The 12,832-nt window shown below is 32.5% G+C and overlaps 1 protein-coding gene across 4 annotated transcripts in view; it reads left to right on the top strand.

Annotated features, from left to right (window-relative positions):
• Nucleotides 1–12,832, top strand: part of KCNT2 (potassium sodium-activated channel subfamily T member 2) — a 399,597-nt gene that overhangs the window by 115,021 nt on the left and 271,744 nt on the right. For all 4 annotated transcript variants that reach the window (XM_015120935.3, XM_015120925.3, XM_015120914.3 and 1 more), the window contains exons 2-3: nucleotides 1,300–1,379; nucleotides 3,661–3,760. In XM_015120935.3, the coding sequence (XP_014976421.1) occupies nucleotides 1,300–1,379; nucleotides 3,661–3,760 (180 nt within the window). The remainder of the gene's footprint in view (nucleotides 1–1,299; nucleotides 1,380–3,660; nucleotides 3,761–12,832) is intronic.

Below are 12,832 nucleotides of genomic sequence, written 5' to 3'. Positions count from 1 at the left end.
GCAGCAAACCATACACATGGCACGTGTATACCTGTGTAACAAACCTGCACGTCCTGCACATGTATCCCAGAACTTAAAGTATAATAATTTTTTTAAATGCCCTGTTGCTTTTGTAACACAAGAAACTGCTTTTAAACTGTTCATGGTTTTCCTTGAATAAGCAGGGTAATAGAGAGTTTATAAGATAATATAATAGTGAAATATTTCTCAAATGCATGAGCAGCTTTGTAATGTCAGTTGTTTTTTTTTTCTGCTAGTTTTTTCTAAGGTATCTACTCTTGCAAAAAACAAAACCAAAAATCTCACCCCCAAAAATGACCCCCAAACCTTATCTGGCTTACATGAATTACAATTTCAAAATGTTACCATATTAGGAAAGATGAAATTAGATATTTGTTCTTTGTGTAAACATTAAAATCCATTCTTAGCTGTTTTTGAAATTCTAACTCATAATAAATATATTTGAGACTGATTAAGGAAATTGAGTATTATTTATAAGTTACCTTGCACTGAACAAGATTTATCTTTTCACTTAGTATTTTGAAAGTATTAATTATGCCTTACCAAAGGAAGACTGCTAGAATTTAGAGTATTTATTAAAGTAATGTTATTATTTTAGACTGTTGATATTTTTGTATAGTGGATCAAATATATAATATGCAGTCTATTAATTTAGTTGTTTGCTTTATAATCTTTGTGGTAACTTTAACAATTCTATTTGCCACTACTACTTCTTGGTTGATCCATAAGTAAGAAGGTAAAGTGTTATAGAGTATGGGTTCTAAATAAGCTCTAGATGTAGTGAGGAATTGATTATTAGGCCCTGCCTTTTAAAATTCTGAATAAGTAGATCTGGCGTGGTGGTACCCAAACTGAATTTTTCAAGCATCAGCTAATTCTTACACAGGGAAAAAAATGGGGAAAGCACTGACTCAAAACCCTTTCAAAGACACATATTAAAGACTTTTGCATTATTGCTGTTTTGAATAATCCACACCACTCACTATATTCATTAATACAAATAATTGAATTGACTGTGTATAATATTTAAAATGATTATGTCTTTAAAAGTAGAAAGTAACTGCTCCTCTCTAAATCAGTACTTTACTTAGTTCTCATTTTCCATGGCAGGGAATTTACTAAAATATATAATGCATTAAATCAAATAATTTATTTTAAAAATATATTATTCTTTAAGTTCATTAGAGAACTATAGATCAATTTATATTTGCTGCTTTTCATGAAAATAAATATATGATTGCTTACATACATTTACATGTTTTTATTTTCTGTTTGCAGAGTACAAGTTGAATTCTATATGAATGAAAATACATTTAAAGAAAGACTAAAATTATTTTTCATAAAAAACCAGAGATCAAGTAAGTTATTCATTTCATTCCCCCTCTCTGTTCGTGCATATATTTACTTCAAGATATTTCAACTGTGTAATCTTTTGCAAAATACTTTTTAGATACAGGAATAAAATTGGTTATTTTTTTCCAGCAGGTGGTAAGGTTTTAGAAAAATATAGACACTACATATAGTGATATTAATGCCTCTTGAACATCTTCAATTCTCCAAATTCCGTGTCAATAAGTAGACTTCTGAGTAGACTATCTGGATTAGTAGAAACATTGAGGAAAATAATTTAAATGAGGGTACCTCCATTTTAACTCTAAATATTGTAGTTTCAAAAAGCTCTGGCAGACCACAATGGGAAACAATTGTCTGATTTAGGGAAGGGAACATTTAATATTTCCTAATCATTCCAAATAATAAGAAACATCTAGATTGCACTGAAATACACAGATTCCTATCTTTCTTAACCTGGAGTTTTTGAGCCAGGAAGTGTAGGGTAGATCTCAGAGTTTAACATCCCAATGATTCTTATCATCATACAAATGTAAGAAAGTAACAAAGTAGAACTTCAAGAATACAAAATTGGCATAGTCACTGTCCTCCTGAGCCTATTCAATGTTAGGAGTGCCTCTGATACTTGTTGCTTCCCAAAATGCCATATATGTTTAAAAAGTCATATATAATAAGCCAATATGCAATTTTTTTCATGGTCATTGCTTAAAATATCACAAGGAATGGAAAGGCCTGCATTAGTCAGTGTAGACGTTAAGCTCTGTGAATTTGACCGCGAAATCCTCCTGTCAAAATTAAGTTGTGCCTCTGTAGGTAGGATTCAAAGAGAGAAGCTTGACTTGTGGGAAGCTATCCAAATACTGATGATGGAGAATATTTCAATATTTAAGTCATACTGCTCAGATAGTCTTAATGACAGACTGGCCTCAAGGTTGAGACTGTTAGTAACTAACGCTTTTCTAACATGATTGTTCAGAATATCCAAGGAAGCTCCATAAATAGATATTACCTAAAGGGGTCATCATCTGAATAGTTTCCCTTATTTCCGCACTAAGAGTCCTGTCTTTCCAGGCCAAAAAAGGTGGATGCATTGTTTGAATCCTTCACCCATAGTCAACTGCAACTAAGCAGTTATGAGGAGGCCCATTTCTATAAAACCAGCACAATTTCATTAATAATTTGAAAGATTTTATAAGGAAGTGAATCCATAAAATGTATTCAACATTTTAATTGGAAAACCTAGGAAAAATTTCACAATTGATAAGCATTGACCTTTTAACTGGTAAGAAATGTTACCGCAAGTACACTCACAACGGCAGAGCAGGACAAAAAAAGTGACATTTCATTTCTAGATTTTATTAAGTAATAATTATAAGGAAGTCTTCATCAAAATTTTACTCATAATGCATGAATCAGATATCACAGGTAATTACAGGAAAGATAATGCTCATATTAATCAGACTTTATGTGTATTTTGCTTAATCTTAAATACTCTTCTTCATCATCATTGAATATTACAGGCTGCATAATTGTGACTTACACAGTTTAGAAGATACATCCATGGCAGTTTTAATTCCCACAAAAGTTTAAGATTTCATGGGTATTTTAAATAGTTAAAAATAGAATTTAATTTATTGAACTTTAAATGTATGTGTGTGTGAGAGAGATGGAGAGATTGTGTGTGTATTTCTCAGTGTATGCTATTAAGATTTCCTATATTTATTTAATATATATTATTATATAATGAATAAATAACATACAATTATATAATTGGTATGTATTATAATTATATAGTTAATATTAAATATACAACATAGAACTATACAAATATAATTAATTTCTTTATAATCACATCTACAAGATTCTGTGAAGGTATAAGTTTTATAACTTGGCTTGTGAATTTGTAAGCAGCTAGATTTTCTAGCCAGTTAAACTTTATCCCAAAATTTACGGATATATAAAATGCTTAAACTTATAAATATACTTTAATCAACCTTGATTGGACATACATTTTGTGGCTTCTGAATGTTCAAATCTAGATTTAGTCTTGGTATAAAATATGCACTCTCATTTGCAGTTCAAGTATTCTGTCAAACTCACTTTTTGTCTCAATATTCAGGTAATTAAAATTCAGCCACCAAGAACTTCAGAGAGTTTAGATAATTATAGTAATGTAGCTTCTAAATACAATTTAAGTGTTGTATTTAAAGTTGATATTTTTGACAATTCTTTTTAGTCTTTTGTGAACTAAGTTCAAATGAAAATAAAACTTTTATTGTTTGTTTAAAGGTCTAAGGATACGCCTGTTCAATTTTTCTCTCAAATTACTAAGCTGCTTATTATACATAATCCGAGTACTACTAGAAAACCCTTCACAAGGAAATGAATGGTAAGGTACCTTTTCCTGACCTTCAGCAATATTATTTTGATTCTTTTGAGTTGTATCACATTTTAAATTTAAAGCATGTTGTGTAGAGCTTCATTTTAAAGGATATTTTAGGTGTTTGTCATAAATAAAATTGATCTGATTTACAGGCACTTCATAATTCTTGTAGGTTCTTTGTAGGTATCTTTTATTATTTTTCTGTTTGATGCTAATATTGGACTGTTAGGCATAAAATTTTATTGCTAGCCAAAGTACATGAAGTAGTTTTTGTTTTAAAATGAGTGAGTCTCTTTAAAGACCCGAATGCCTTTCTGTTCTTGATTTTCAGATACTCCCAAAAGGTTTACTCTACTGCATGCCAGTTTTATATTTTCATAATAATAAGTAGTTATTAACCTTCAATGGAAACACTCCATTTTATATTGGGAAGGAAAATTATCTCAAGACTCAGTTTTAACCTGTGCAGTTCTTTATCTTATTTGAGTTAAATGACACTGATGTATTAACTTGACTTATTTTGTGCTTATAATCGTGTTGCTCTTATTAAATTATATTTCTAGTCATTTGTGGATTTTTGTTTTTAGGTTCTGCCTTTTGCTGGAAACAGTAGGGAAAGGTATTGGTGTGTAATTGTATGCATAATATTTATCTCATCATCATCCTGGACCCTTGTCCAGCCTACTAAATATACAATGATTTTCAAAGCTGAAAACTTAAATTTGATGACTAACATCTGTACAATTATTTCTTCATGCGCAAGTCTGCCTTAAGAAAATTAAAAAAAGGAAAGATAAAAGTAAAATGAAAGTGAGCTCAGAATCTGCGTCTAAATGAATTGGTTACCCCTCAGCTTGTTTAGGTAGTAAAATGATTCTGTATTTGTTGAAAGGTTTGTATGTATTTAAAGGTGTCTATATTTATTTAATGTTAAAGATTAATAAGTGAGCTTTTATTTAATAAGCTGTGATAATTCTTTATAAAACTAATGAAATATAATTATGAGTATTTCACTGTATCTTTATTACTTAGCTTGTACCAGTCACATTGCTATTAGCAAATATGTAGATATGCACAGAAACATTCAGTATCCTTAGGAAACTTTTAATCTGTGAAAAAATTGTTTATTTTGGAGTTCCTGCTATTTCTGTCATTAGACTAGTTTTCTTATATGTGTTTTTTTTTTTTTTCAGTATATACTTCATCTTATTATTCTCACCTTATATATGAAGAAACAGAGGTTTTCTCATATTTGCCACTCTGCTTGGAGACCCTCAGGACTACTTATTATACTTTTTATCTCTGTGTAACTCAGTGACCACAGGAAACCAGTGGGTTCTCATTCCCCCAAATTCCAACTGCATATTTAACTTTCCTACTTTGATGTCCAGACATTTCAGGCTCACTGTATTCCAATTAGCTTTTTCAGTGCTCTTCCACATCTCAGTGATTAAAAACTCTATCCTTCCCCCACACCCTGCTATACTCACAGCCTTTCACATTTTAGCTGATAACAATTACATTCTAGAAGTTGCTTGTACCAAAAGCTTTAGAGTCATTTCTTTACTTTTCTGCAGCATATACAAATGCCTTAGAAAATTCTATCATTTCTACTTTGAAGATAAACCTGGCACACAATCACTTCTCAATGCCACCATGTTTGTACAAGCTACCTTCTCACACCTGGAGTGCTGCAATAGCCTCCTAATTAATTACTCCCGCTAATTCTGCCTTTGTTCCCTTTTGATAGATTCTTAATGTAGAAGCTATTTGTGTAAAATATAAGTCACATCTTGATACGACTCTGCTCTGCTCTGAGTGCCAAAGTACTTACGACGGCCTTATAACTTCACCACCCACTACTCATCCATACCCATTCTGCTCCAGCCACGTTGGCCCCTCTCTGTTCCTCGATCATACCAGACACACCCAGCTCAGGTCCTTCATAAGGGCATTTCTTTGTGTCCAGGATTCTCTTCCTTCAGATAACATAAGGTGCACTTCCTCAGATAATATGAAACTTCCTACTTAAAATTGTAATCTCCTCATAAGACTCCCTTAATACCATTCTTCTTTTACTTTTTTTTTCTTTAGATCCTGTTTCTCTTTTACATATTCTACCTAATATTACTCATTTATTTGTTTTCTGTGGTATTCCATGAATACTAGAGAGGATATTCCAGGACAGCAGGGATCATTGCCTGAATCCCCGGAGCCTGGCACAAAGTGGGAAACAATAGTCATTTGTTAAATGAATGAATGGATACATGAGTAAAAGAAGTTCCTTAGTAATCTAACTTTTGCCTACTCCACCTCACCAGCCCCTTACTCCAGCTATGCTGAACTACTTGAAGTAGCTTATACACTCTTCGGTCTCCCTTCCTCTGGGCTTTTGAACATTCTTCTCCTTCTTCTGGGAAATTAGGTTTCCTGCTTCTCACAACCCACACTTTTTTGACTTGCTTCTGGCTTCCAGGGCCTTCAGGAAAACAACTTTTTGGATAACAGTTAATCTAAAATCCTTATGGGTACTGTGCCCTGTAGCCCAGTTCCACTCTGGCTTAGGAGTGTCTTCTGGGTACTCTCCCACGTACTTCTCTCACAACAGCCAAAGCATTGCCCTTGATATTACCATTCACTTATCAGTCCTTTCTATGTGCTCACCAAGGGCAAGAACCATGCCATGTTTTCCTCTGTAGCTCTCACACTAAGCACAGGACTTGGTAGGTCAATGAATGCTGCTGAATTAATGAAATGATGCTCAGCAATTTTATTGATAGTGTGTTGTACAGTAAAAATGATTGAGGACTACTGATGGAGATGTCAGTGTTATTAAAATGGTTCATGTAACAAATTATTCTACAATCATATCAGAATTATTTTTAAAATGTGGTGATTTATAAATAAAAAGTACACTAGCGAGACCTGAAAATCATAAAACGAGGCATGATGGAATCCTTCTAAGGGTAAAAGGGCATTTGGTGGGTGTTAGCAGAGTAAAATTATATTATTTGAAAACATTAAGAGGAACGAAGTTTCCTACCATTAACTTCTATGTAATATCACTAAGAATATTTGGCCATAATTATAGAGGATATACATTTGAAAAATCAGATTATGGTAATTAAAAAACATTTATGGTTCCATTTTGAATACAATGTTCTGTTTAGTTCCCATTGTCAGTGCAGTATTAGTTAATGAAAAACAGAAGTCGACTTTATGGGCGCAGGCTCTATTTTAAAATAATGAGGCTAATTAAGCAAAGAGATTTATTTAATTAGAGCTTCTGACATGATAAGTCTGCAGATATTTTGTGCAGCTTTGCTTTGTTTTTAAATCCCTTTCAGGAATCAAAACTGTTATGAAAATGTTATAATATGGAAAACCTGAAGAATATTAAACTAATTTTACTCTTAATATATGATGTGTGAATGGCAAACTGTGATGTACATGCAATGTGTAGTAAACAATTTAAAGATGTTAGCAAAGGAAGCACACCTGCAGCATGTAGTTTATAAATTACATTGAAAGATGAGCCGTCAGTATTAACTCATTGCCTGCTGATGCCTACAGTTCATCGCTGTGTCCAAACTCATGCATCTGTTTCCAATTTAAAAATTGTTGACATGATCATTTGTTTTTAACATCAAGTGATAGAGACACAGGTAAGAAGCACATGAACAGGATCCTATTTTATGGTATTTGGATTCCAGTTAAAATCAAAGCCTAATATAGCAAACAGTGTGTTTAAGTGGAATTCAAATTTTAAATATTATTTCTTCCTCAGGGTAACAACTATTAAAGGAAGAAATGGAATTTTGACAATAGCTCTTAAATATTTAATAATCAATAGGAATGAATATTTTAATGTAGCTCTTTTCTTCTTATTTTTTTAGAATAAAGTAGAACTAAGTTCTCTAACAAATCTTAAACATTTAAAAGTATTTTTTCTTGTTTACTGGAGTCTAATACTGGAGACTAATACTGGTGTTTTTGGTCATTGTGAACTTTTTCTCCATATAATGATTCACATACACAAACATACACACACACACACACACACACACACACACTCACTCCATAACATGATAGGTGTTATATGTACAAGCCCCCTGCATTCTGTGATTTTGTGTTGTCCTAAGACCAGAATCTTTACATCCAGCTTTCAGAAAGTGAAAGAGAGCTTGGAGAAGGCATATATATTTTTAAAAATTATTGGCCAACAAACAACAAACATCACTTTTACTTGTACTTCATACTCAGATCCCATGTGAGAACCAGTTATATCATCATACCTTGACACAAAGACTGAGAAATGTAGTTGACTGAAGAGTGACTTTTTTGCACTGGACTCTGTGCCAATGGAAAGGGGAGAATGAATGTTAATTAAAGCCAACTCTGTCACAGCCAATGTTATGTCTGGTGGAAGGGCCCTTAATGTCCCTTCTTTCAAAGAGTTAGTTATTAGTCTTCTCTCTAACATCCTTGATAGTTGGTTGTCTAACCTGGGATTAAATATTTCCAATGTTTTGAAAGGATTCAAACACTGAAAAGTCTTTCTATCATACTGGCAAGACTCATATGCTTTCATATTTTGGTCACCTAGTTTTTGGATGTGTATTACATATTTTATGTTCGTCTTAAAATGTGAGCTTAGTATCATATCTAGTATTCAGATTTCACTGTATATTATGGTCAGGGGAGTTGTATAATTTACCCTCCTGTTTTATTTATTATTTGTTAATACATTACAAACTTATATTAGTTTTTTTTTAGTGCTATCGGTCTTTGAGTTCATCTTGGGTTTGTGAGCAACCTGTCCTTTCATATTAATTATGTCCTGCATGTTAACCCTATTACTTTCAAATGCTTTGTTCTTCTGCTAAACATATTCACCCCCTGACTCCCACCTCCTCTGCCAAAGCTGTTCTCACACTTTTACCATCTGTTTTCCTACTTTTAAGACAGTTCATAAGTGTTCTGGGAAAAGTGGCCAAGGCTACATTACTAAGTTCCTGTAGTTAACTTTTGCTTTTCCTTACATTGTTTGGTATGGTTCCTTTACTTTTCATAATAATGCTTCATACATGAATTTTATCAACAGGATAGTCTAATTCAGAATAACTAAATGATATATATTTGAGTTTTGCTTTGCATTTTTTATTTAATTTTTGTATTTTTGAAAAGGGAAATTTGGTTTTATTATTTAAAAATGTTTCATGCATATTACAATATAGATATATATGACAAGGAAGTAAAAATTATCTTATATCACAACACCTAGAATAAGTATTTTTAGCATTTTTAATGACTAATTATTTACAAATTCTCTCTATACACAGACGTATAGATAACATACACGTACAGGTATGACCTAAAGCAATATTTTAATGACTTTTTCCTTAGTTGTAATGTTTTTGTTGTTTTACTTGATGATGATGCATCTGCTACTTAAATTCTCTTCTTGTTGAATGTTCAGGTAGATTCCAGTTACTCTCTTGCTATAAATAATACCAAAATAAATATTATTGTGCATGTTTTCTTTTCTCCTAGTGTTTTTCTGTCAATGAGATTAAATGTTCATTTGAAATTATCATTTGGCTGTCAGTTTTAGTTTCACTCCTCATTTATTTTGGAGGTTATCTAGGAATGTGCAGATTAGATCCCACATTCTTTTTTTCATGATAAATTCATTTTATGAAGCAGAGCTTGAACACTAGTTTTTACCAAAATGTTTACATTTCCTTCTCTGTCTTTATCCAATTTAATGTTAAGGAAACTGATAAAAGTATGTCTTTCAATTGGAGATCTCCTTGAAATTTATATATCAGAGATTTGTAGAACTTTTTTTTTAATAGATTCTGAAGTTTATTTCATAAGACACAGTCTAGCCTGGAAAATAAGTATGTCTTTTTTAAAACTCTTATTTAAATTCTTTATGACATTTCAATTGTCTACCAATATCACAGACCAAAGAAAATGCTATTAGTTTGATGTAAGCAGACTTTTTTCAGAATTTTTAAAATATGAAGTTGATTTTATTACAAATTTCAGATATACACGTTAGAAAATTATTTCATTTGGACCCTTTAAAAAAGTATTAATTTCACCAAATCTGCTATACTGGCAGTGTAGAAGTCTCAAAATAATTTATTATTATTTTTTCTAAGTTTCCACCTCTGCCCCTCCCCAGCCCCAATAGGCCCTGGTATGTGTTGTTCCCATCTGTGTGTCCATGTGATCTCATTTTTCAACTCCTACTTATGAGTGATAGCATGTGGTGTTTGGTTTTCTGTTCCTGTGTTTGCTGCGGATGATGGCTTCTAGCTTCATCCATGTTCCTGAAAAGGACAAGATCTCATTCCTTTTTACGGCTGCATAGTATTCCATGGTGTATATGTACATTTTTTTATCCAGTTTATCGTTTTTAGGCATTCTGGTTGGTTCCATGACTTTGCTATTGTAAATAGTGCTGCAATAAACATAAGTTTGCATGTGTCTTTAGAGTAGAATGATGTATAATGCTTTAGTTACATACCCAGCAATGGTATTTGGTTGTATACCCAGGTCAAATGGTATTTCTGGTTCTAGCTTCTTGAGGAATTGTCATACTGTTTCCCACAATGGTTGAACTAATTTACATTCTCACCAACAGTGTAGTGTAAAAGCGTTCCTAAGTCTCCATCATCTGTTGTTTCTTGACTTTTCAAAAAGCATCTGCTATTCAATAAATGGTACTGGGAAAACTGGCTAGCCGTATGCAGAAAACTGAAACTGGACCCCTTCCTTACACCTTATACAAAAATTAGCTCAAGATTGATTAAAGACTTAAATGTAAAACCCAAAACCATAAAAGCCCTAGAAGAAGCCCCAGGCAATACCATTCAGGAAGTAAGCACGGACAAAACTTCATGACAAAAATGCCAAAAGTAATTGCCACAAAAGCCAGAATTGACAAATAGGATCTTATTAAACTAAAGAGCTGGTGCACAGCAAAATAAACTATAATCAAAGTTAACATCAGGCAGCCTACAGAATGGGAGAAAATTTTTGCAATCTACCCATCTGACAAAGGTCTAATATCCAGAATTTACAAGGAACTAAAACAAATTTACACGAAAGAAACAAACAACTCCATCAAAAACTGAGCATTGTTTGTTAACATACATTTCTCAAAAGAAGACATTTACGCAGCCAATGAGCATATGAGAAAAAAGCTCAGCATCACTGATCATTAGAGAAATGTAAATCAAAACCACAAAGAGATACCATCTCACACCAGTCAGAATGGCGATTATGAAAGTCAAGCAGATTTTACTAAGTCTATGTTAATTACCAATTTTCTTCAAAAATACTCACAGACTTCTGTTTAGCAACTCATTTTATAGGTTTTTTTTCCAGGGATTGCTATCTACTTAACAGTATAGCTTTTTTGGCACACACTTTTTCCATTTACAAAACTGGGGATATATCCCTCTTCACTCTGACACACCTTGTTATTGTCTGATTTCTCAAATGTTACTCAGCATATGAAAATGTTTTAGAAAGGACAGTGATACTGAATTCATAAGTTATATCTTTGCCTTTATTGGCACCATTTATCATTGCTAATTGGTTGCCTAGTTTAATATATGCATGTACTTAGCAAACCATTGGGTTTATAATGGTGAGTAAAAAAGATATGTTATTTTATCTTATGGAGCTTGTAATTGTGAGGAGACAGGCATTAAAGAAACACATTACAAATACATATAAAGCTTCCACTGAGATGAGTGACAGGAATGGTGTGATGGATGACATGGCCCAAGAGATTAGTTGACAAAGTTGATCAAGTGGAATCCTCAGAGGGAGTTTCCCTGAAACACAGAGGGCTGAGCTGAGTCTTCTAGGATGAGAGGAGAGAATGTAGAAAGGGCTTGTAGAAGGCAGGAGTGTGTCCACTTGAATGTGTCTGAGACTGCCGGGTCAACTGTTTTGATCTTTTTCTAACAAAAGTGCAAAGGCAATATACAATAGGGAATAGGGTAATGTGATCTAAAACACATTTTGAAAGAATCAGTGTATTTGCAACTTGAAGAAAAATGGTAGAGGGCAAAATAAGGTGCAAGTTTCCCACTGGTAGGTTTTTGCAAGCATCCAATTGTGAAAAATGATATCTTAGAATAAGGTGATTGTGGTAGTAGACATGAAAAGAAGCAAGTGAATTCTGCAGATATTTGGTTGCAATGACTGAAAAAGTTTGGTGTCTAGTGAGTTTAGTATTTACAGATGTAGGAGAAGAAAGTATCTAAAAGGATGCTCAAATTTTGAGTAGCAAAATAAAGTGGGATTTGGTACTATTTTATGAGATGCAAAAAACTACCATTCACCTGATTCTCTTCGGGAAAATGTAATTATTTTCATCTTTTTCTGAATAGTGTCTATTGCTGTGAGTGACTGCCATTGAAATGAACTGTGTACTAAATGATGTAGGCAAAGCTAGGTTATAAATTGTGGAAAATTAGAATTAGAGGGATAGTAAGTGTTCTGATGTTCTTTCCAGAGCATAAGCCTTTTTATCATCAGAAAATATATTTTTAGGGAGTAAAGATGATTACTTCTTGTCTTGCCCAATATGTTAACCCCAGTCACACTTTTTATCATGGTATGTTAAATATTTTATAGAACTTCAAGTCTGAAATATTATTGCCTTGTATACTCTTTTACTGACTTTTTTCTGATTATTTATACTGTTGAATTTTTTTTACTCAAATATATGTCCTGTTAAAAGTAAGAAAATCTTAGAGTTTATAGAAGACTATTAAGTGACTTTTCAGTGTAAAATTATCCAGTAAAGGGTTTGAGGTTATTCTGCCCTCCCATATCATTCTTTAAATAATGTCACATATTTTAATTTATTAACAGTGACCAAAAATGAAATTCAAAAAGTTTTTATTGGAATAGAAATGAATATTAGCATAAAGAAAGCTAAGGCAGAAACATTTTTTCAAATGTTAATTTTGGTATTTTATCTTTTTTATGCTAGCATTATTTTAATATTTCCAACTTTAACTGAGTTTTAAAAGTGAATAGATTTTT

This window comes from Macaca mulatta, chromosome 1, assembly GCF_049350105.2.
Source record: "Macaca mulatta isolate MMU2019108-1 chromosome 1, T2T-MMU8v2.0, whole genome shotgun sequence".
Lineage (NCBI taxonomy): Eukaryota > Metazoa > Chordata > Mammalia > Primates > Cercopithecidae > Macaca > Macaca mulatta.
The sequence above is the reverse complement of the archived record's forward strand: the minus strand, read 5'-3'. Positions and strand labels throughout refer to the sequence as shown.